This window comes from Neophocaena asiaeorientalis, unplaced genomic scaffold (genome assembly GCF_003031525.2).
Source record: "Neophocaena asiaeorientalis asiaeorientalis breed wild unplaced genomic scaffold, Neophocaena_asiaeorientalis_V1.1 scaffold167, whole genome shotgun sequence".
NCBI classification, from domain to species: domain Eukaryota; kingdom Metazoa; phylum Chordata; class Mammalia; order Artiodactyla; family Phocoenidae; genus Neophocaena; species Neophocaena asiaeorientalis.
In genome coordinates this window covers 747,125-772,114 of record NW_020175022.1, presented here as the reverse complement: position 1 = coordinate 772,114, position 24,990 = coordinate 747,125, and the positions used below count along the sequence as shown (strand labels likewise).

The 24,990-nt window shown below is 44.2% G+C and overlaps 1 protein-coding gene across 3 annotated transcripts in view; it reads left to right on the top strand.

Moving 5' to 3' along the window:
- TUFT1 (tuftelin 1) overlaps positions 1-24,990 on the top strand; it is a 45,153-nt gene that overhangs the window by 18,329 nt on the left and 1,834 nt on the right. The window contains exons 2-12 of one of the 3 annotated variants that reach the window (XM_024762869.1): positions 5,673-5,747; positions 6,158-6,259; positions 9,564-9,650; positions 10,588-10,677; positions 12,568-12,633; positions 15,675-15,788; positions 19,777-19,905; positions 20,490-20,584; positions 22,598-22,703; positions 23,580-23,663; positions 24,563-24,663. In XM_024762869.1, the coding sequence (XP_024618637.1) occupies positions 5,673-5,747; positions 6,158-6,259; positions 9,564-9,650; positions 10,588-10,677; positions 12,568-12,633; positions 15,675-15,788; positions 19,777-19,905; positions 20,490-20,584; positions 22,598-22,703; positions 23,580-23,663; positions 24,563-24,663 (1,049 nt within the window). The remainder of the gene's footprint in view (positions 1-5,672; positions 5,748-6,157; positions 6,260-9,563; positions 9,651-10,587; positions 10,678-12,567; positions 12,634-15,674; positions 15,789-19,776; positions 19,906-20,489; positions 20,585-22,597; positions 22,704-23,579; positions 23,664-24,562; positions 24,664-24,990) is intronic. The other 2 variants (XM_024762871.1, XM_024762870.1) reach the window with 2 other exon arrangements.

The following is a 24,990-nucleotide window of genomic DNA, read 5'->3' as shown; positions in this document are numbered from 1 at the left end:
CTCAGCGGCCATGGCTCACGGGCCCAGCCGCTCCGCGGCATGTGGGATGCCCCCGGACCGGGGCACGAACCCGCGTCCCCTGCATCGGCAGGCAGACTTTCAACCACTGCGCCACCAGGGAAGCCCTGGAAGTATTACTTTTTAAAAAAAAAGACAGTTGTAGATTCACATGCAGTTAAAAGAAATAATAGAGATCTCTGTACCCTTTACTTAGCATTCCTCAGTGGTAACATATTGCAAAACCATAGTGCACTGTTACAATCAGGATAGTGACATAAATACAGTCAAGGGACAGAATATTTCCATCACCACAAAGATACTTCAGGTTGCCCTTTAGAGTCACACCCACTTCCTTCCCATCTCCATCTTCTCCTTAACTCCTGGCAACCCCTAATCTGTTCGCCATTTGTATAATTTTGTCATTTCAAGACTATTATCAATACATAAATGGAATCGTATAGTATGTAACCTTTTGTGATTGACTTCTTTCATTTAGCATAATTCTTTGGAAATTGTTGTTGCATGCATCAATAATTTGTTCCTTTTTCTTGCTGAATGGTAAGCATTCCATGGTACCACAGTTTGTTTAACCATTCACCTACTGAAAGGCATCTGGGTTGTTTCTAGTTTGGCGATATTACAAATAAAGCTTCCATAAATATTAGTGTGCAAGTTTTTGTGTGAACTTGTGTGAACATAAGTCTTCATTTCTTTTGGATAAATGCCCAGGAGTATAATTGCTGGGTCATAAGAAATTGCAAACTATTTTTCAGAGTGGCTGTTTCACTTTGTATTTCCACAAGCAATGTGTGAGTGATCCAGTTTCTCTGCATTCTTGCCAGCATTTGGTGTACTTTTTGTTTTAATCATTCTGATAGGTGTGTAGTGGTAGCTCACTGTGGGTTTAATTTGCATTTCCCTAATGACTAATGATGCTGAACATTATTTTATATGCTTATTTGCCATGTGTATATCTTCTTCAGTGAAATATCTTTTCATGTCTTTTACCCATGTTCTAACAAAATGTTAGAGAGTAAAATCTCTGTATTCATGAGAGATGTTGGTTTGTAGTCTGTTTATTTGTTTTTTTCTTTTTAAAATTGTCTTTGTCTGCTCTTGGTGCCACACAATAAGAATAGATTGATGAAATGAATTTGTTCCCTCCTCTTATTTTCTGGATGAGATTATGTAGAAATAGAATTGGTGTTAATTTTTAAAATATTTGGTAGAATTCTCAGTGGAGCCATCTGGGCCCAGATAGTTCTTGAGAATATTTTTTTTTGGCCTCGCCACACACTTGTGAGATCTCAGTTCCCCCACCAGAGATTGAATCTGGGCCACGGCAGTGAAAGCCTGGAATCCTAACCCCTAGGTCACCAGGGAACTCCCGAGAAGTTTTAAGTTATGACTTTAATTTTCTTAATAGTTATAAGGCTATTCATATTACCTATGTCATATTAGATGAGCTGTGGTAGTTTGTATTTTTTGAAGAATTGATTCATTTTTTCTAAATTGTCAAATTTATGTTCAAAGAGTTTTTCATAGTATTACCTTATACTTTCAATACGTGCAGGATCTGTAGAAATATCCTATTTCATTCCTGATATTGGTATTTATGTCTCTCTCTTTTATTCTTTGTCAGTCTTGCTAGAGGTTATGATTTGCATCGATTTTTTTCAAAGAACTGCTCTTTGTTTCATTGGTTTTTCTCTATTGTTGTTCTGTGTTAAATTTTATTTATTCATGCTCTTATCTTTATTAATTCCTTCCTCCTGATTGCTTTGAGTTTGCTTCTTTTTCTAAATTCTTGTAGTGAGAGCTTAAATTATCTGATATTAATACAGCACTCCTGCATTCCTTTGATTAATATTTGCATGATATATCTTTTCCCATTCTTTTACTTCAACCAGCCTATATTTTTATATTTAAAGTATGTTTCTTATAGACAGCATAAAATGAGTCATGTTTTTTTTTTAATCCATTCTGCCAATCTGTTTTTTATTTTTATTTTATTTATTTATTTATTTTGGCCATGGTCACGTGGCTTGCGGGATCTTAGTTCCCCAACCAGGGATTGAATCCAGGCACCCTGCAGTGGAAGTGTGGAGTCCTAACCCCTGGACTGCCAGGGAATTCCAGCCAGTCTGTTTTTTTTGTTTTGTTTTGTTTTTGTTTTTGTTTTTGCGGTACATGGGCCTCTCACTGCTGCAGCCTCTCCCATTGCGGAGCACAGGCTCCGGACGCGCAGGCTCAGCGGCCATGGCTCACGGGCCCAGCCGCTCCACGGCATGTGGGATCCTCCTGGACCGGGGCACGAACCCATGTCCCCTGCATCGGCAGGTGGACTCCCAACCACTGCGCCACCAGGGAAGCCCCAATCTGTTTTTCAATTGGTGTATTTAGACCATGTACATTTAGTGTAATTATTGGTATGGTACGTCTGCTATTTTATTTTTGTTTGTTCTCTCTGTTCTTCATTTCTCTGTTTTCTTTTCCCTGCCTTTCTGTGGGTTACTTGAACACTTTTTAGGATTCAATTTTGATTCATTTATAGTGTTTCTGAGTATTATTTCTTTGTATAGACTTTGTAGTGATTGCTCTAGTATTACCAGTTTAAGTGAGGTATAGAAACCTTGCCTTCCTTTACATTCCTTTACCCTCTCCCATTTATAATTAATTTAAATATTTCCTGTGTATGCATTTAGAATAACATCAGATGGGGTTATAATTTTTAGCTTCAATCATCAAACATCATCAAACATAATTTAGAAAACTCAAGGAGAGAGGGAAAGCAAAAACCCACGTTTTTGCTATCCATGTCTTCCTAATGTTCCAAGATTCCTTTTTTATTGTTTCCTTTCTGTTTAGAGAACTTTCAAAGCCATTCTTTTAGTGTAGGTCTACTGGTAAGAAATTCTCTTAGTTTTCCTTTACCTGAGAATGTCTTGATTTCCCCCTTATTCCTGATGAATATTTTTCCTGGGAAAAACATTGATTGTGAGGTTTTTTTTTTCCCCAGCACTTGAAAAATAGTGTCCCATTTTCTTCTGGCCTTCATGGTTTCTGATGAGAAATCTGTTGTTATTCAAAGTGCTTTCCCCCTATAGGTAAGGTGTCATTTTTCTCTGGCTGCTTTCAAGATTTTTTATTTGTCTTTAGTTATCAGAAGTTTAATTACAATATATCTTGGCATGAATTTTGGGTTTATCATGTTTGCTGAGCTCCTTGAATCTGCAGATTCGTCTTTTGCCAAATTTGGGAAGCTTCAGCCATTATTTCCTTGAGTACTTCTTCAACTTGTTCTCTTTCTTGTCTGCAGCTGGAATTCTGATGACATGAACAGAGGAGATGACCTCTCAGGGCCCAGATCCAGCCTAGTTGTCTGTGCTCTTCCAATTAGAATACCATGGTTGAACCCAGGCCACAGCAGTGAAAGCGCCAAATCCTAACCACTAGACCACCGGGGAACTCCTGAGATTGTGTTTTAATCTGAATGCATGCCTGCGTCCTGGGGAAAAGGAGTTGGCAGCCACTCTGGCTATTTTGAAATTATTTTTTCTTCTTTCTTTTGTAATGTTCTCTTGACCTATATGTCATGGAACACTCACTATGCATTCAGAAAATACTTACCTTTGTTAGGGACTGTGGCAGACAGCTGCCCAAAAGGAGTTAACAGTTAGAAGGGGTAATTCCTCATGGATCACAACTAAGTGAGAGGCATGTGCCACCAGAGGCCCTGTGATACAGAGGGAGCTCAGGGAAGGGAGTATGTGTTTCCCACAGGATGTAGGGAAGTGTCATGGAAGATGTGGCAATTGAATGCAAGCTCCTGAGGGACTTGCAGATGCCCCTGGTGAAAATGGGAGGAAAGAACTGTGTTTCCATACAAATTGTGAAATTTTTTGTTCTAGTTCTGTGAAAAATGCCATTGGTAGTTTGATAGGGATTGCATTGAATCTGTAGATTGCTTTGGGTAGTATAGTCATTGTAAAGAACATTTAAGGCAAAGGAAATGATGAGAGCACTGTTACAGAAGTGGGAGGACATGGGACGTATTGGACCAGGGGCAATGAAGAGCAGTAGCAGGAGATGTGAGTTGACTCAGACTGTGGAGAGCCTTAAATGCCACACTAAGGGTCTGGCTTTTATTTGGTAGGAATTAAGTGTTTTTGTAAAACTAGCTACATTGCCAGGATTGGGAAGGCTTAAGGGCCATGTGGAAGTGTCTTCCATTTTTCTTAAATTTGGGTTCATTCCGAGAAGTGGGAGGAGGCTAATATTTGAGTACCTCCCTCTTATGTGGCAGAGAACAACCTCCATACATTTTCAGTTAATCTTCAACCAAAAGCCCTCAGTTGGATGGTATTCCCATTTTATAGCGAGAACACTGAGAGTTAAGTAGCTGACTACAGAGACTGATTACTTCTCCACCAAGTCACTCTTTCTTGTGTAGGAAGGACTATTGCCTACCCAGAAAAGCTTCTCCCAACTCTCTGGGCAGAGTCCATTCTTCTTTCTTTCTTTCCAGCAGACATGTGGAAGGTTAGGAGGGTTCCTTAAAATGTGTTAAGAGTAAGATGGCATTTATACTTCTGGACCTTATGGCAGGGTATGACCAGATGACCTCAAGGTCACTTTCATCTTGGCTAGTTCAGCACCCATCTTCCCATCGTTGGATGGGACACGCATATACTCCTCTTTTATGCTGCCATAATATCAAGGCTGGAAGGAGCCTTAGAGATACTTATTCCAACCGTTATTTTTCCAGTGAGATCCAGAGGCCCAGAGTGGCTAAGCCTCTTGTCCACCTGTACACATAACATGGGTTATTGGCAGGATTTGGTCCATTCTGCCTTGCTGATTCTCTCTCAATGTTATTATCTCTCCAAATCTCCAGCCCCCCACTTTTCCCTCTTATTGCATGCTTTCTATCTTGCTCACAATGTGTTTTTTTTTTTTAACATCTTTATTGGAGTATAATTGCTTTACAATGGTGTGTTAGTTTCTGCTTTATAACAAAGTGAATCAGTTATACATATACATATGTTCCCATATGTCTTCCCTCTTGCGTCTCCCTCCCTCCCACCCTCCCCACAATGTGTTTTTTAAAACTTCTTTGAGTTATGTAAGAACATCTGCTTTTCCCTTTGAAGTTAGGCTGATCTATTGTATTGCCTGCTTTCATTTGGATAATTTCTGTGTGGCTCATAGAAATAGGGGTTTGGATTCATGTACCTTCCTATGATTTGGTTCTGGAAGGATATCTTAGTCTTATATATCCATAACTACCTGGTTGGCTGTCAGGTGCAGAAATTCTGGATTGGGGATGACCAATCCAGGGATGCTGTCTTCAGGGTTGGGGAAAGGAGAGTGCATGCAATGTGCTTCCTGTAATCCAAGGACCAGGGTAGCCCCTCTGGAACCACACAGAGCAGTGTGCTGTGTAGTCTCTGTGCATTGTAAAGAGCACTGTCAAAGTCCCCGGAGACATCCTTATCACCTAAGAGTGAACTGATCTTGGATAAGCTGATGTCACCTCCCCGGACCTCAGCTTTTCTTGCCTGTGAAATGCTGATAATAAGGCCCACTCCACAGGGCTGGCAAAAGTGCATGTGTACTGGTAGTAGACTATAAAGGTAAGAGGTTATTGTTGCTGTCATTGTCATTATTAGGGCAGCGTGGACATTCTCAGGCTGACTCTCCAGGGTGAACTGACAGGAGATGAACTTGAACGCATAGCCCAGAAGGTATTGAGGTTTCTGGTGGGGCAAGGCCTCCTCCCCTGCACCAGTTCTCCTTCCTTGCTGCCGACTCCTCGTCCCAGTGCTGGCTGGAGCCATCTCCTCTGCTGCCCGGGAGCATCTCCTTTCAGACACCCCCAGCTGACCTCAGCATTGTGCACTGCTTTGGGGGATGGAGAGACCCCTATTAAAATTAAAACTAACCTGCAGTTTCAACTAATTCTCCCCGTCCTGTGTTCTTGTTGCTGCTGTGTTCATCCTGTGGCTTCTGGTAGAGGTTCTGAAATGAATTTTTGGAGGGGAAAATCGGACTAACCCTTCAAGTCTTTTGAGGAGCAGTTCTTCATTGGTTGAGGGGCAGAAGTTCTGTGCTTGTCATATGGTTTCTGAGCCACTTTTCTCTCTTTCTCCGGTAGGCCGGCAGGAAGACCTATGCCATGGTGTCCGGCCGCTCATCTGGTCATTCTCTGGCCTCAGAACTGGTGGAGTCCAACGATGGACATGAAGAGATCATTAAGGTAAGCTTAGTTCACCTCCACTGTTTCTCCCTCCTCTCTTTCTCCCTATAGACATGGGAGAGGGAACGGCTGACTTCGTCAAAGGGACCTTGTGGTTTGACTAGGAAGAACCAGACCTGCGATGCTAGCTCCTGGCCATCTCCTGGAAGGATCTTAATTAACACCAGGAGACCACAGTCAGTCTGTAGTGACTTCTGTGCGACCCGGCCCCGGGCACGGGGATGGATGGGATGACCTTTCTAGGTGCTTATCCACTGTCCATGTTTAGCTGCTAGAAGTTGTGGAGACCGGTGGGAAGTGTGTTTATGGAACTTATTTTTAAAAATTAAAACAATTTTTGTTATTTCTTTTTTAAAAACAGCTTTTTGAGATGTAATTCACATACCATACAATTGATTTGGTTAAAGTGTACAATTCAGTGGTTTTTAGTATATTCACAGAGCTGTGCAACCACCACCACTACTAATTTCAGAACATTTTCAGTCATTCCTTCTAGCTCCTGGCAATCACCAATCTACCTTCTGTCTCTATTGATTTGCCCCTTCTAGACATCTCATATAAATGGAATCACACAACATGTGGCCTTTTGTGTCTGGCTTCTTTCACTTAGCACAGTATTTTCAGGGTTCAGCCACGTTGTAACATACATCAGTACTCACTGCTTTTAACGGCTGAATCATGTTCCCTTGAATGAATATACCACATTTTGTTACCCATTCATCAACTGATGGACATTTGGGTTGTTTCCACTATCTTTTATGAATAATGCTGCTCTGAATATTCATGTACAGGTTTTTGGGTGAACATATGTTTTCAGTTCTCTTGGTATATACCTAGCAGTGGTGAAATTGCTAGCTCATATGGTAATTCTATATTTATATTTAATCTTTTGAGAAACTACCAGACTTTTTCCCAAAGCATCTGCTCCATTTTATATTCGCATCAGTGATGTATGAGGGTTCCAGTTTCTGTACATCCTCATTAACACTTGTTATTGTTCATCTTTTTGATTATATCCATCCTAGTGGATGTGAAGTGATATCTTGTGGTTTTAATTTGCATTTCCCTGATGACATCTTTTCTTATGCTTATTGCCCATTTGTATATCTCCTTTGGAGAAATATTTATGCAAATTCTTTGCTCATTTAAAAATTCAATTGTGTTTTAATTGTTAAGATTTAAGGGTTCTTTCATATATTCTGGATAATAGACCCTTATCAGATATATGATTTCGAAAAAAATCTTTAATTTTTTCCCATTCTGTGGGTTTTTCTACTGTTTTTACTTTTTCTTTCTTCTTCTTTTTTTTTTTTTAAATATTTATTTATTTATTTGGTTGCACCAGGTCTTAGCTGTGGCAGGCAGGCTCCTTAGTAGTGGCTCACCGGCTCCTTAGTTGTGGCATGCAAACTCTTAGTTGTGACATGCCTGTGGGATCTAGTTCCCTGACCAGGGATCGAACACAGGCTCCCTACATTGGGAGCATGGAGTTTTAACCACTGCACCACCAGGGCAGTCCCCTGCTTGCCCCATCTTTAATGGTAGTTTATAACATCTTTGTATCCATAAATGGGTGCTTAGTGTTCTAGTATACACATACCATAATTTCTTTAATCCTCCATTGTGGGACATTTTGTCTATTTCCATGTTTTACAGCCATAAACAATATTTTGTCGAGCATATATGTTACTAATTTGTGAATGTGCTTTAAAATACAAGTGATAAAGAAATACTTTCTCAATTGTTAAAGATTCAAGCATGGTATACAGAGAAAAATGTGTAAATCCCCTTTTATAACCCCCTTTCCATGAATTTGCATATATGTACGGGAGTATTTATGCTAGTTTAGCTAAATTTATTTCATTAGGATGAATTTCCAGAAATAGATTTGATAGGTTAAAGAGTAAATATAGTTTATTTTAAAATTTTTATTTATATTTATTTATTTATTTTTGGCTGAGTTGGGTCTCAGTTGCTGCATGGGCTTTCTCTAGTTGCACTAAGCAGGGCTACTCTTCATTGTCATGTGTGGGCTTCTCATTGCGGTGGCTTCTCTTGTTGCGGAGCACGGTCTCTAGGTGCGTGGGCTTCAGTAGTTATGGCACAGAGGCTCAGTAGTGTGGCTCACGAGCTCTAGAGTACAGGCTCAGTAGTTGTGGTGCACGGGCTTATTTGCTCCGCGGCGCGTGGGATCTTCCCAGACCAGGGATCGAACCCATGTCCCCTGCATTGGCAGGCGGATTCTTTACCACTGCTCCACCAGGGAAGCCCCCAAAGAGTAAGTATAGTTTTAAGTCTTCTGATCGGAATTACCAAATTGTCACCCAGAAAGGTGGTGACAATTTACCCTTCCACCAGCAGTGTATGAGGCTGCCTATGTGGAGTTAATTTAACTGGAGTTTTCTTTTTATTGAAGTATAGTTGATTTACAATGTTGTGTTACTTTCAGGTGTACAGCAAAGTGATTCACATTCTTTTTCCTTATAGGTTATTACAAAGTATTGAGTATAGTTCCCTGTGCTATACAGTAGGTCCTTGTTGGTTATTTATTTATTTATTTTGTCTGTGTTAGGTCTTTGCTGCTGTGTGCCAGCTTTTCTGTAGCTGCGGTGAGCAGGGGCTACTCCTCGTTCCGGTGTGCAGGCCTCTCACTGCAGTGGCTTCTCTTGTTGTGGAGCACGGGCTCTAGGCACTCAGGCCTCAGTAGTTGCTGCACATGGGCTCAGCAGTCGTGGCGCGTGGGCTCTAGAGCGCAGGCTCAGCAGTTGTGGCACACAGGCTTAGTTGCTCCATGGCATGTGAGATCTTTCCCAACCAGGAGTCGAACTCATGTCCCCTGCATTGGCAGGAGAATTCCTAACCACTGAGCCACCAGGGAAGTCTTCTGTTTTATATAGTAGTGTATATATGTTAATCCCAACCTCCTGATTTATCCCTCCCCCCCACTTCCCCTTTGCTAACCATAATTTTGTTTTCTATGGGTCTATTTCTGTTTTGTATATAAGTTCATTTGTATCATTTTATTTTTCTAAATTCCACATATAAGCAGTATCATATGATATTTGTCTTTCTTTGTCTGGCTTACTTCACTTAGTAAGATAATCTCTAGGTCCATCCATGTTGCTGCAAATAACATTATTTCATTCTTATGGCTGAGCAATATTCTATTTTGTGTGTGTGTGTGTGTGTGTGTGTGTATGTGTATATATATACACCACATCTTCTTTATCCATTCCTCTGTCAATGGACATTTAGGTTGCTTCCATTGGAGGTCTCTTAATTAGTGTTGTTTTCCTTATTTCAGGTGTACTTGAAGGGGAAGTCAGGAGACAAGATGATCCATGAGAAGAATATTAACCAGCTGAAGAGTGAGGTCCAGTATATCCAGGAGGTGGGCACCCCTTCCCTTCGTGGAAATGACCTAGGTCATTTCTCTGAACCTCACATTTTTTTGGCTCCCTTCTTTTGTAGGTTCTGATTTTCTCCCTTCTGCTCCCTTCGTATCTCCAAAGCACCATGCCCCCTCATGTGTAAATATCATTTCTGACCCTTCCATTAATCAACCAATCCATTAATCAACAAATACTTATTAAGCACCATGCACCTAGCACTGTCCCCCCAGTCATCCTACCTAAAGTTGCCAGCCTTGCTTCCTTACTTTTCTTTTTTTTTTAACATATTTATTTATTTATCTTTTGTTTATTTTTTTGGCTGTGTAGGGTCTTAGTTGCGACACACGGGACCCTCGTTGTGGCACGCGGGATCTTTTGTTGCGGCGCGTGGGCTTCTCTCTAGTTGTGGCATGCAGGTTTTCTCTTCTCTAGTTGTGGCGCGTGGGCTCCAGAGCATGTGGGCTCTGCAGTTTGCGCCACGCAGGCTCTCCAGTTGAGGCGCATGGGCCCTGCGGCATGTGGGATCCTAGTTCCCCAACAAGGGATCAAACCTGTGTCCCCTGCATTGGAAGGCGGATTCTTTACCACTGGACCACCGGGGAAGTCCCCTCCCCACTTTTCTTAACCCTCACTCTGGCTCATGTTTCTCCTTGGCACTTGTCACCATGACATATTACATGTTTTACTTATTTGTCTTTTGGGTTGTGTGTCTCCACAACTAAAATGTTAGATACACCAGGGCACGGTTTTTATTATCTTGTTGCTTGTATAGGAGGGACTGCGTTGCAGCCCCACTTGACTAGAATCTCTCCTTTCCCAGCCAGTACTTAGAACAGTACCTGACTCATAGGAGTATGGGTTGTGGATAGGCACAAAGGTGGGTGAGTTGATGTGCTCTCTTTCCCAAAGCTAAAGCCTCTTGCCCTCTCCTCCCAGGCCAGGAACTGCCTGCAGAAGCTCCGGGAGGATATAAGTAGGAAGCTCGACAGAAATCCAGGAGATTCTCTCCATCAACACGAGATACAGGTAATAGGAAATGGTCCATGGTTGGGTCCCCACTGAGGAGGTGGGGTTGTACCATTTACCAGTCTCACCCAGTGGGTGCCGAATCTAATGCCGCTGCCAGGAAAGGCAAGAATACAAGTGATGCTGGCTTCTCTGAGCACTCACAACATTGTTAGGGCTCTCCAGCAAATGGACACTTGTATTCACACTAATCGGCCTACATACAAGCACACCTGTTCCTAAAACATGTGCAAAAATTGAATTTATATCAATAAAATTATTAAGTTAATGGCAGGCCATCTTATATATAAGGATTCTGTGATCAATCTTCTTGTAATACAAAGTCCTATAAAGAGGCAATTAACCTATAAATCCAAACTTCTCATAAGCTGATCTTGCTTAATTTGGTGATGCTTGTGGTGTAAATTGGAAGTCTTGGTCCTTGTCTATTATTACTGTCTGTGTCTATAGCTATCTCTACCCTGGGACAGGAAGCTCCTCCAGGTTAGGGTTCACCCCCTGACCCTCGTCTCTGTGTCCCCACACCTCAGCCCAGGGTCTGGGATGCACAAGGTCATCAGTAAATGTTTGTTAGACCAAACTGATTGGAGAATCCCTCTTGGGGTGGATGATCCTGGGATCCTGTTTTTCAGTTCTTCAAAATTTTGAGGATAGAAATGACCCCAGGAGAGCAGCAGAACTATCTCTTCCATGACTTCACCCTCATCTTCCCTTAGATTCCAAGCTATGTCTCCTTCATTTGCTTTTGGTTTGGTTGCGGTGGTCCTTCCCCAGTAGATCCTGCCCTCGTTCTCCTAAGGGGAAGAGTTGACCTAGCAGCTAGTGCCAGCAAAATTACCCTTCGTCTTGGGCATGTGCTAGGCTTGTGTGGTGGATTCTCCCTAATTCATTTTGCTTTGGCTGGAGGTAAGACTTTCACTGCCTGAGCTCACATCTGGCTGGTGGGAGGTGCTTTGTCTAGTGACTGAAGAACCTAATGTGTTCAGAGCCCGGAGGTCCAGGCACCTTGTTTACACAAAACGGCAGTCGGCAGTCGTATGATGACTAATCAGGCTTTGGGTTGGAAAGAACTGCAGCAAATGCCGCTTCCCCTTTTGATTTATGTTGTGTCAGACCTTGTCAGGATCCCCGAGGGGCAAAGGAAACTCTTGTTTATGGCAGACAGCAGCTTGTATTTCCTGGGCTGCGAGGAACGTGCCTGCACATTTTCCAGTCTGCTGAAAGGTTTTAGCCTGGGGTTTCTTTCCTCCTCCCAACAAGGCTAGATAGAGTATTCCCCCTCAAGGCTGCACATGTTTCTCTACTCCCTCTTTTCTCCATTTTCCCACAGAGCACTGGATGTCTTTTTTTTTTCTTTTCTCCCTTCCTTCCTTCCTTCCTTCCTTCCTTCCTTTTTCTTCTTCCTCTTCCTCCCCCCTTCTCTCTCTCTCTCTTTCTTTCTAAGATTTGAACTCTTAGAAGAATAATGTTTCAAAAATATATGATACTTAAAAAAACGATACAAATGAACTTATATACAAAACAGAAATAGACCCACAGACATAGAAAACAAACTATGGTTACCAAAGGGGAAAGCAGGGAGGAGGGATAAATTTAGGAGTTTAGGATGAAAATATACACACTACTATATATAAAATAGATAACCAACAAGGACCTACTGTATAGCACAGGGAACTATAATCAATATTTTTAAATAATCTATAAGGGAAAAGAATATGAAAAAGAATAGATCTATATATGTATAACTGAGTCACTTTGCTGTACACCTGAAACTAACACAAGACTGTAAATCAGTTATACTTCAATTAAAAAAAAAAACAAGGAGAAGAATGTTTCAAAGTTGATTGCTTAGGACTGTTTTCACTACCAATTTTATTTTTCTTTGAATAGGTGGTGCTAGAAAAGCCAAATGGCTTAAGTCAAGGTCCCCTGACCCCACATAGCAGCCCACCCGAGGTAGGTAACAGGGAAAATAGTGGTAACTACTGCTTGGCCAAGAGGCAGGAAATAATCCTTCCTGATCCTTTTGTTTATTGCTTTCTCTCTCTCACTAAATATGAGAGTAATATTTACTTGCTGTAAAAATTCAAACAAAGGAGAAATATATAAAGCGGAAATTTTCCTTCCCCAATCCCACTCCTTGAAAGTATTCAAGGTTAACAGATTGAAGTGGGTGGGTCCTTTTATTTATTTTATTTTATTTTTTTTTTGGCCTTGCTGCGTGGCTTGTGGGGTCTTAGTTCCCTGACCAGGGATCGAACCCACACCCCTGGCAGTGAAAGCGCAGGGTCCTAACTGGACTGCCAGGGAATTCCCGTGGGTGGGTCCTTTTAGAGCAGTGCTTCTCGGCCTTCATTGCCCATTAGGATGGCCTTGGGAGCTTTAAAGGATGCAATATCCGTGTGCCATCCCTAGAGACTGTAATTTAACTAGTCTGAAGTGTGGCCTATGCATCAGGACTTTTAAAAGCTCTTCATGTGATTCTAATATTTAGCCTATTAGTTCTAATATTCTAGTCTAAAGTTCTAGAGTGTTTTTCTATACACAGACAACCATATTTAAAAGCCCTATGTATCTGTGTGTATACACTAATATATACACATGCACTATATATACATACATGGATAAATGTCTGTATATAATATGCACATACTTTTCACAATTCCAGTTGTGATAAATACATTATTTCTTGCTTGCTTTTTTATTTTTTTAAGCTGAAAAGTATATATAGCCTTCTTTCCATATTTGTATGTGTAAATCTATCTCATTCTCTTGAATGACAAAGTATTTCCTTCCGTAGCTGTACTTTCTTTCCCCGCCCCAACTTTATTGAAGTATAATTGACAAATGAACATGGCTGTACTTTTTTTTAAATGACATTTGTTATTATATATTTTGTGATTACATAATAATTTAAGACACACATATTGTAGAAAATTAGGGAAATTCAGAAACACAGAAAAGTTGAAAGAAGGAAAAAATATCAATTGTAATCTACCCAGAGAAAAACCAGTTTGGTGAAATTTCCTTTGTTTTTCCTTCAGTGCAAATATATATTTATGATGTTGAGATTAGACTGTATATAGCATTTCGTTGCATTTGTTTCTTTGCTTGGGCAGGTATATTTTTGGATTAGGTTTGTTTGACTCTCAAGTGCAGAGCTGAATCAGACCTTCCCATCAGTTCAGGGCTCATTATCATCATTGGTCCCATAAAGACCTCTCACTGCTTTCACTTTTTTTTTTTGTCTCCCCCACCAAAAGGTACTCACTCTAACATATTCAATATATGATTTAAATATGCCTATAAAATGTGATTTTTTTAATTAATTAATTTATTTGTTTTTATTTTTGGTTGTGTTGGGTCTTCGTTGCTGCGTGTGGGCTTTCTCTAGTTGCGACAAGCAGGGGCTACTCTTCGTTGCAGTGCACGGGCTTCTCATTGAGGTGGCTTCTCTTGTTGTGGAGCACAGGCTCTAGGCACGCGGGCTTAGTAGTTGTGGCACGCAGGCTCAGTAGTTGTGGCACACGGGCTTAGTTGCTCCGTGGCATGTGGGATCTTCCCGGGCCAGGGATTGAACCCGTGTCCCCTGCATTGGCAGGCGGATTCTTAACCACTCCACCACCAGGGAAGCCCGTTTTTAATTTTCATAATGGACTTGTGCTGTATTTCTGTTTTTTCCTTTTTTTGTCCAACACCATGTTTTTAGGCTCTATCTATGTTGCTGTGTTAAAATCTGATTTGTTGTCTCTAGCTCCTGCATGTAAAGTTTTATAACTCCCTTTTTTTCTCTTCATACTGTATCATTAAATTTTTCCTTATCATCAGAGTCTTATGAGAATGCCATTTGAAATAAACACATAACAGTTGTGCTCCAGGAGGAGCCTTTTCAAACGTTCTCACCTGCCCAGCAGCATAGGTGCAGACATAGGGGAACTGACCAGATAACTTACTGACGGCTGGATTTGGAATGTTGTGATTCTAGCCACTTACTTTAGATGTGCAGTTTGGATGTTTCCCTTCCCCGAATCACCATATTTGGCAAATATGCTGTTGGCAACAAGTTATAATAACACCTGGCACTATCTGTTCAGCCTTTCTTCTCACAGGCTCCAAGCCCTACCGGATATTATCTTAGTTTTGAGGCAGGCTATAAGGCAGGGCGTGGTAAGGGGTCTTTTCCCTGCTTCCCAGATAGAGAAACAAGGCCCACAGGACTCAGTGATAACACAGCCACCCAGGGACCCTGTCCCCTCCTTCCAGCTGAGCTCTGTGCTCTGGTTTGAAGGTGCTGCTATTTCCCGCTGTGCAAGACCGGGAGGGACTTTTCTGTCAGACTCAAGGGAACTGGTAACTGAAGTGCAGCAGAGATGGAGGCGAGAGCATACATGCCAGTTTGGGTGTGCCTGGGGGAGAGGCTCACAGTAACCTCAGTGAGACACTTTTTCCTCCATCGAATCAGATTCCTGAACTTATTGGGTGCTTTTGCCTTAAGCTGCCCATCTGTCAGTAACCCTTTATCTGCTGATCTCTGTGCTAAGTGCAGAGAACCACAAAAGATGTGCCTTTGGGACATGCCCCTCATGATGAATGTGGCACAGTCCCTGCCCTTGGGGAACTGTAGTCCAAAGCGAAACATGGTTGCTGCTCTCAGAGAGCTCTAGTCTGATGGAAGCAGGACAGACACATGAGAACGGCATAAACATACCTGTTCATTAATCAGTTGATACATGTATAAAGATTACTACAGTGTGTCCTAAAATAATCAGGTGATTGGAAACTAGTTGAGTTCTTTAAGGTATGAGAGTGTTTTCCTATGATAACTCAGAACTCCTTGGTGCCTATGACTGACTAACTCTCCCCTTGTGCGATGTGAATTCTTTTGTGAGGGTGGTCTGAGCAAGATGGTCCAAACAAGTGTGCGTTGTCGGGGGGACCTTGTCTTACCAAGTCACAAACACAGTAACTTCACCTTCCCTTCCCTCCTCTGGCTGCAGGTGGACACCTATATAGATGAAGATGTCGAGAGCTTGAGGAGGACCGTGCAGGACTTGCTTGTCAAGCTGCAGGAGGCTGAGCGGCAGCACCAGTCAGACCGTGTGGATTTTGAGGTGAGATTTGGGATCTGGGGAGAAGGTGCCCTAAGGGCTGGGCCACTGGATACAGGTGCAGATGAAGTCTTCCTGGCTGGAGTGCCATCAACTGGAAAGGCTAGGCTTTGCGGCCTGGAGCACTTCCTGTCTGCTTTGCCCTTTCCTGGATATCTATAGTTTTTGTTGTCTAAGGCTAACTCTTGAGTCTCTGCTCTATTGGAGCAGAGTGGTGATGCTGGTCTGGGAGAGCAGGTACTTCAGGAGTCCTTTCTATAAGGACTGCTGGGCTCTAGGCACCATGCAGGCAAGGATTGTTGCTGTCAGGTTCACCACTGCATCCCCAGTGTCTGGGACACTTGGCATCAGGTGAGTGCCTCTTAAGTGTGGACAGGATGAGTGGATGAATTGGTGTGGTCTTAGGAAGAACTGTGCCAATGGAGTCAGGGGACTTTAGATCAAGACTTGGCTTTACAACACAGAGCTCTGTGATCTTTTTTTTGAAATTGAAGTATAGTTGATTTCAGGTGTACAGCAAAGTGATTCAGTTATATACACATATATATATATATACACACACATATATATATTCTTTTTCAGATTCTTTTCCATTATAGGTTATTTCAAGGTATTGAATATAGTTCCCTGGGCTATACAGTAGGTCCGTGCTGTTTATCTACAGTATATATAGTAGTAGTATTGGTTAATCCCAAATTCCCAATTTATCCCTACTCCTGCCCATAGCTCTGTGATCTTGAGTGAGTATCTCAATTATTGTTATAAAAGTAATACTAGGTTATTGTAGAAGATTAAAAAATATATAAAAATCTCTATATAGAGAAAGCCCCCCACTATTAAAAGTATGTGACGTCTTCCATGCTTTCCAGACAATTCTTTGGGTATAAGATGAGGTGCACTGGGCAAACAGAGCAGTTTTCCTATCTGCTCAGTGTGAGAGTAACCTTCTGTTATCTGGTATTGTTCACCCACCGGTAAAGTACTTTTTAGATCAGAAATATGTAATCATAGGATTCTGCCCTGCCCAGGCTTGCCAGGGTCTGGTGGAAAGAGGAATCCCAGCCTGAACTCTTCTGTTTTATCGACTAAGAGAGAGAATTTTTTTTTTTAGGCCACACCATGCGGCTTGCAGGACCTTAGTTCCCTGACCAGGGATCGAACCCGGGCCCCCGGCAGTGGAGGCGTGGAGTCCTAACCACTGGACCGCCAGGGAATTCCCTAAGAGAGGGAATTTTGAGAGGTGTATTGAGGGTGAGGACGAAGGGCAGTGAGAGTGATCAACTGCCTCAAGAGTAGTCGAAGTCTTACCTGAGTGAGTAGTTTAACCTCCCTAACCATCAGTTTCAACTTTTGTAAAAAGGGGTCATGAAATATACCTCACAGGTTTGATGTATGGATTGAGTGAGGTAATATATGTAAGTATATTTATTATTCAAAAGGGTTTTAGAAATAAAAAATATCCTATATTTTTCTTAGTGATCAATTTAACACATGGGTTTTCTTATCCTAAATAATTTGGGCTTAGGGTAATACTAAGATTAGTTTGTCTCAGAACAGAGTAGCTGTGCAGTAAAGGAGTTTGTTGTATCTATTTCAGATTCCACAATTTGTATAATTTGGTTGACAATGAATTGGTTCAATGACCAGCTGTTCCTTACCTTATTGGAGTAGAACAGGAGGAAGGGGAGGTCGAGGCTGTAGCACTGACCAGACTGTGAATTTTAGAAAGAAATTTCTACATTGAGAGACACTGTGAAGTACTGGTTGGTTTTGGCAGCATACGGGGGGCTCTGCTGGCCCTGGGTTTCAAAGCTTGAGCAAAAGTGTCCTGAGTAAAAGCCCAAGGCTAGAAGACCCCTGACAGCTGTTAACCACACGCCCATGGCTTCTTACAGGGGGCTGCCCTTTAACCCCAAGGCATGCAGCACCCACCTACGATAGGAGATGCTCCTTGGGTTTCTCCCACTGTTGGGGTAGGTCACCACACCCTCTTATGATTAAGAGGTTCCCTTAGGGCAGAGCTGGCTGGAGCTATGGGACTGATGTGGCAGAGGACTGTGTTGTTTTCCTTTGTGATCCTACAGCTGGGTGTGAGGATCATCTGTGGCCCGTTAATGCTGTACTCCGAGCACACATCAACCTGGGTGCAATGTTTGTGTACAGAAATGAGAGGCCTTATTTTTTTTTTTTTTGTGGTATGCAGGCCTCTCACTGTTGTGGCCCCTCCCGTTGCAGAGCACAGGCTCCAGATGCGCAGGCTCAGCGGCCATGGCTCACGGGCCCAGCCGCTCCGCGGCATGTGGGATCTTCCCGGACCGGGGCACGAACCCGCGTCCCCTGCATCGGCAGGCGGGCTCTCCACCACTGCGCCACCAGGGAAGCCCGAGAGGCCTTATTTTTACATTCCCGCCCATGGGGTTGGCCTGTTCCAGGCTAATATGAGACATTTGAAGGCTTTCCTCTGTCTCTCCTGGTGAATTAGACTTTCTGGTCTCCTTTTCTGAATATGCGGGGTGGGAAGGGCAAGGTTGTCAATTACCATGAGGAAAACCTCATGGTTTCCCGTTCTACTGGCTCCTGGCTGTTAGGAGGGATTTGCCTTGAGTTTGCTCTGGACAGAGCTGTGTGCAGCACGGACACATCCCATCACACATCATCCTGTGCTTTGCTTTCTCCTCCTTGATTCTGACTTGGGAGGTGCCAGACAGACTGGTGGCTGGTGTGCTGTTTTACCAGGTCTGGTTAGGCTTTCCGGAGGCTACTTGGATTCTTTTTTAGTAACTGACTGGGGAGTCAGTGTGGGGTATCTGGGAAGCATTGAAATGGATGATGAAGTAACTGGGTTCTGTCATTCATTGGCTGTGTAACCTTGAATAGGTCAGTTGATTTTTAGTTGTGAAAGGAGAGGGTTGGACTAGATGACCATCAGTTCCATTCATGATGTTATGGAGCAGTGGCTGTGTGCTCGGTGTTGTGCTGAGCTCTGGAAAGGTAACGGTGCCCAAGGTCTCCGCCGTCATGAAGTTGATTGTCTCCTGGGGGGTGCACACAAGTGACCGGGCAAAATCTGCTCAGTGCTATAAGAGGGAAGGGCTGTGTCTTCTGTGGGCACACAAGGAAGGGCTTCTCACCCGAGCTCAGAGCTCCCTAGAAGAAGGGGTGTCTAAGCTGAGACCTGAAGGATGACTGGAGTTGGCAAAATGCATGTGGGAGGAAAGGAGGCAAGTTCTTAACTTTTCACTGCAAGTTCTGCTTCTCTCCTTTCCAAATTGGCTTATCATCTTTGACAAAGAGCAAATTCTTCCTGGTGCTAGTAGCCCTTCTGGGTGCCATTTTGGCCTTTCCGGTATTGCTGGGAGTGAGGACGAGGAAGAGTGGGAGACAGAAGGAAGGACATGACGATCTCCTCCCCTGGATTTTTTGTGTTTGCACGAGGAGGAAAGCTGAAACACTGGGTTAAGCTTGGGTGGCACTGGAGGGCTGGTGGGGATGTTGACGAAGTCATCCATCTGGAAACAGGTGCTTGTGGGTTCCAGGTGTCACTCTAAAGTAGAGCTTGATCAACTCTGTGACAATTAACCCTGCAAGTGGAGTTAATCTGCTAGTCTCCTGAGTGGTCCTGGAACAGTGAGTGGGAGACAGCGGTGTGCTCATCAGGGTTGCCTCCCTCCTCCCATCACTGCACCCAGATTCCTGTTTTTTTTGTTTTTAATATTTATTTATTTATTTGGCTGTGCTGGGTCTTAGTTGCGGTGTGTGGGATTTTTAGCTGTGGCGTGTGGGATCTTTAGCTGCGGCATATGAACGCTTAGTTGCAGCATGTGGGATCTAGTTCCCTGGCCAGGGATCGAACCCAGGCCCCCTGCATTGAGGACACGGAGTCTTAGCCACTGAACCACCAGGGCAGTCCCCCTCCGGGTTCTTTTTTTCTAAGGTTTTTATCCATGTTTGTCCCTCTGCCTGCTTAACGCATCCCCATCCTGTGTCACAGGTCACACTCAGTCGGTACCAGAGAGAAGCAGAACAGAATCAGGTGGCCCTTCAGAGAGCAGAGGACAGAGTGGAACAGAAGGAGGCGGAAGTCGGGGAGCTGCAGAGATGCTTTCTGGGAATGGAGACGGTAACTGTTGGACTCTTGCTCTTCAGCATTCAGACTCCTGGGCCGGAAGGCGCCTGGGGATTGACTGAGGTGGTTACAGGGACTGTCCTTCTCTGAGTAGCTCCAGAAAATCACATTTCATAGCTTCCTTTGGCAAATACCTTCAAGGACCTTTCAGCCCTTAAGGAATGGGAAGGTCTTTCTCTGTCTAACTTAGCCCTTGACAACTAGAGTTGAACCCATTTCCATTTCAGGCGGGTTCTTGTATAGCTGCCCTTTGGCCTTTGAAGATGGTTCTTCAGGAGCCACTCAGCCTGGTTTCTTTGGGACTGGTAGCCATAGTTGGCAGGGGGGCCTGGATAATGCAGGGCCGGACTCTCCCTCTGGGCAGCTGGGTGAGGCTGAGAAGTTTCTATGTGCTGGGGTGGGAAGGGTTATCCCGGACAGGGGAGAGTGCCCCATCAAACCAGCTTGGGCTGCTGCTCTTTGGCAGCTGTCCCAAGCCCAGCAGGGGCTGACTGCCAGCCCTAGCGCCCATCTCACCCCAAACACAGGAACTGTCGCCATCTCCTCATCTTAGATTTTCTTCCCTTTGGCCCATCCAGGAGCATCAGGCCTTACTGGCAAAGGTCAGGGAAAGGGAGACAGCTCTGGAGGAACTTCGGAGCAAGAAGGTTGACTGCCAAGCAGAACAAGAAAAGTAAGGACTCTGGTTCACTGTGAGGTTGGGGTGCAGGGAAGGGAGGGCACAGACCTGGGGAGGAAGCTGGTGCTGATGTCAGATTTTCCAGCTCTGACTCACCATGTGTCTGCTCAGTGTGGGGCCCTGCCCAGGGAGATACTGTTGGGGAGGCTGCCGTCTCCAAGGAGCTCATTTTCCAGGGAGTAATAACCTGAAGAAAGGGCTTCTACAGTTTTAGAGCCAGGGTCAAGCAGGAGCTGGTAAAGTGTCTGCCGTTGTGGCACATCATTCCTTGGTTGTCATACTGGATGTGGAAGTGGTATTATTACACCACAGCTTACTCCCCCCCTAAACAAAAACCAACTGTAAATTATCTGAGGGTAAAATTGAATACTTTCCTCACAAGTCATGCTGATGAAAATAAAATGAGCAGCTTCGTGGAGAGCTACTGAACTTCTTTCATCTGAACCATCTCAGAAACTGAGACCCACCTGTCAGCAGTGGCATCTAGGGGATCTCTGAGATCCTTTCTACTCCAGGCTTAGAGGATTTTGCGAATTCCCTCTGATCAGGGGGGATCAGAGGCCCCAGACCAGTGAAACCTACAGGGCAAAGATTGAGCCATTCTTGGACCTTCACAAATTTAGAAATTTTTTACACTGTTGGCAAGTAATATAGAAGATCTCAGATGGTAAATCAAATTTTTTAAAATAAATTTATTTATTTTGGGCTGCATTGGGTCTTCATTGCTGCACGTGGGCTTTCTCTAGTTGCGGCGAGCGGGGGCTACTCGTCATTGCAGTGCGTGGGCTTCTCATTGCGGTGGCTTCTCTTGTTGCGGAGCATGGACTCTAGGCGCACGGGCTTCATTAGTTGAGGCACGGGGGCTCAGTAGTTGTGGCTCAAGGGCTCTAGAGTGCAGGCTCAGTAGTTGTGGTGCACGGGCTCAGTAGTTGTGGCGCACAGGCTTAGTTGCTCCATGGCATGTGGGATCGTCCTGGACCAGGGCTCGAACCCGTGTCCCCTGCATTGGCAGGTGGATTCTTAACCACCGCGCCACCAGGGAAGCCCCAGAATTGCTTTAAATTACTCAGCACTCCCTCCTCAATGGTGGAGGTGCTCATGGGCAGGAGACTGAGTGGAAGGAGCAGGAGAAACACAAAAGACCAAGACTTGGGGATGGCAAATGACAGCTATGCATCATAAATGCTGATTTTCTAAATAAAAGGAGACTGAGTAATAGGGCACTGGAGAGCTGAGAGTGACAACTTAGAATGTTTGAAGCTTAGGAAGGATGAGTTTGGAGGCTCAGATTGCACTGCCCCCCACGCCGAGCACTGCCCATCTTCTAGCAGTGGGCGCTTGTCTGTTTCCTCAGGCAGACCCAGAGGGTAATGGGTACCAGCAATTCTTCAGCGCTCTGAACTCCTGGACTCCCCAGCCGCCTGACCTTTGGAGATCTTGGCCCAGTTTGCTTAGAAGAGGCAAAGGAAGCAGCAGTGGCTGGGAATCAGGAGACTTAGAAATGGACTTGTGTGAAGAGGCTTTAAGGGTCCTCAAATCTTATCTCCCTCTTGATATAAAATCCCTGCCAAAGCTTGATGGTCTAGGGTATCATAATCCCAGCTTGTACTTGAATCTTTCCAGGAAGGAGGAGTTCATTACACACGAGGCAGTCTACTTTCTGACAACTTTAATACTGAAAAAGTCTTTCCTGTATTAATATAAAAACTCCTTCCTTGAAACATCCACCTATTGGCTCTAGTTTTATCCGTAGAACTATCCAGAATGACTTATCCTTTCTAACCTTTCCGAGCCTCAGTTCCCTTATTTGGACTAGATGATCTCTAGTGATGCTTCTGATGTGTTGTTCTAAGGTGTCCCACCACCTCCTCCTTACAGCAGACCACTGGGGAATCAGGCAGAGGGAATCATGCCTGATCGAAAGCCCCTGAGCCCAAGGTCCTTACTGTGACTGGGTGGAGAAAGCATCTTTTCCCCTTGCCTCAGCCTTCTGGTCTTAATCCCCAGAGCTGCTAACCTGGAAAAGGAAGTGGCTGGGTTGCGGCAGAAGATCCACCACTTGGATGACATGCTTAAGAGCCAGCAGCGGAAAGTCCGGCAAATGATAGAGCAGGTAAGCAGGGTTAGATCTTACCCTGCTCTGGGTTACCCCCTCTGGAAGTTTCCACATTGTCTAGCCCTGTTTTCCTGTCAAGTCTACACCTTTATTGATTTATTCTCTTGGGTATCTTGGCTTATATTCATTAAGTGTCCCATGAAACATTTATGGCAACCGATGGCTAGGTTAGGGTGATTGGGATTTGCTTTTCTCCCATCTTTCCCCTACTTGTTTGGTTATTTGCCTTGTGCGTTCCCATGGGAGAAGAAGGACAAGGTTATTCTCTCCCACACTTTGAAGAGTGCTGGTAAATGAGTAATTAAGTCCCAGTAAACTCACTTATCTCTGTGTAGATTTTTAGCCTTTGCACCTCATGCACATTTTCTGCCTTCCCTTGCCTGAGCTAGGGTAGGACACTCAGAATATTCCATTTTGTAGAATCGTTTTGAGAATTTAAGATACCCTTATTGGGAGGGCATAGTTGTTGCATATCAGCTCCATGAGGGCTAGGATTTTTCTGTCTTGTTCACTGCTGTTGCCCATTCTCTAGAACAGGGCCTGTCATATGGTAAGCACTCAATAAATATCTCTTGAACCAATACATAATTTGTATTTCCCAAAGTCAAATGGAAGGGGTTTTGAATCATCCATTACTTTGGACTATCAGGGTGGTGTTCCCCTCAAACCCCTGCCCCCACACCTGGGGTAATCAAGAGTTTAACACTCACTGAAACAAGGCTTTTATAGAAAAGCTAAGCCAGCCACGTGAGAGGTGCAAAACTCTGCCCTTTGTCTCTGCTGGCTCCCCCCGCCCCGGCAGCGGGGCGAAGTGCGATGAGTATGTAATGAGTCATTTCAGAACAAGCTCCAGTGTCTGCCATATCTTTGTAGCTCCAGAATTCGAAAGCTGTGATACAGTCAAAGGACACTGTCATCCAGGAGCTCAAGGAGAAGATTGCCTACCTGGAAGCCGAGGTGTGTGTTCTGGGCAGCCCTGGGAAGGGAGCAGACTCTTGAAGAAAAAACTGGACATAGGGAGGGGGAGATTCTGGAGGGGGTCTCGATCCTGTCTAGCTGCTGCTCGGAAGTGAGTAGCTGGGGTGGTTGGATGATCCTCAGTTCTGCTGAGTGAACATTTTCTAAGACTCTTGAGGGAGTTGCAAACAATGGCAAGACCTGTCCCCACTCTGAAAGGATATATCCTCATGGTGCAAGCCCTGTGCCACATAGCAGCATGGAGGCCGGCCCTTCATTCTGACTATATGGGCTTGGCAGAGGAGCTGACAGTGGAGCTGAGCTTTGAAGGAGGATGCATTCTACGGGTGGAGTCTTCTCCTTGGCTAAGGCGATGGGCTCCATTAGCTAATGAGTTCTTGGTCTGGTTTCTACCATACCTCAGGGCCCCTCCTGTCCATTGACTGACTACCTGAGATTGCTTTGCAGCCATTGTGTGAGGGTCCCAGCTAGTGGGGGAGATAAAAAGAAATGGGAGACAGGGTTGTTTATCTCCAGGGAGATTGCAGTCTAGATTTATAGATAAAATACATTTAAAAAATACCTAAGAATACTTTATAGAAAAGCATATGGACGAACATAAGTAAATATCTCAGCAGACTATAGGAAGTTATATGCAGGAAATGTATAGAGAGGATTTACAGGAGAGGATCAGTGCTGCACAGTTATTGAGAGAACGCGCCTTCAGGGAAGGAGGCTGGAGCAAGTAAGTACTGGAGGGAGAGGGCATCCTGGTGGCACACACGGTAGGGGTTGGGGTGACAGCAGCGCACAGAGGTGGAGACCAGAATGAGCTGGTTAAATGTGGCACGGGGCAAACCAAAGGAAGCCCAGTTCTAATCTCATAACTTGTGTTACAGAATTTAGAGATGCACGACCGGATGGAACACCTGATAGAGAAACAGATCACCCATGGCAACTTCAGCACCCAGAACCAGACCAAGACTGAGAACCTGGGCAGGTGAGTGGGCATGAATGGAGTGGGCCCCAGGTAGGAAGTGAAGGAAAGAGGGACAGAGCCGTGGGAAGGAGACCTTTAGTGCCAAGGCCAGGATAAGGCTCTTCTAAATCCAGCTTCATTCTCTCAGTCTCGAATCTGACCCATTCTCCACCTGAACCACTTTCTAACCAGCTTAGAGTGGAGCCTGATACCAGAACCCCAAAGAGGCCCGTGAACAGTGCTAGAGGCGTCTGAAGCCCCTAAAGTCGTATGCAAAAATTGTGAATGTATAGTAAGGGCATATTTCCAGGGAGAGGGCCTTTTGTTTCCAAGAGATTCACAAAAAGG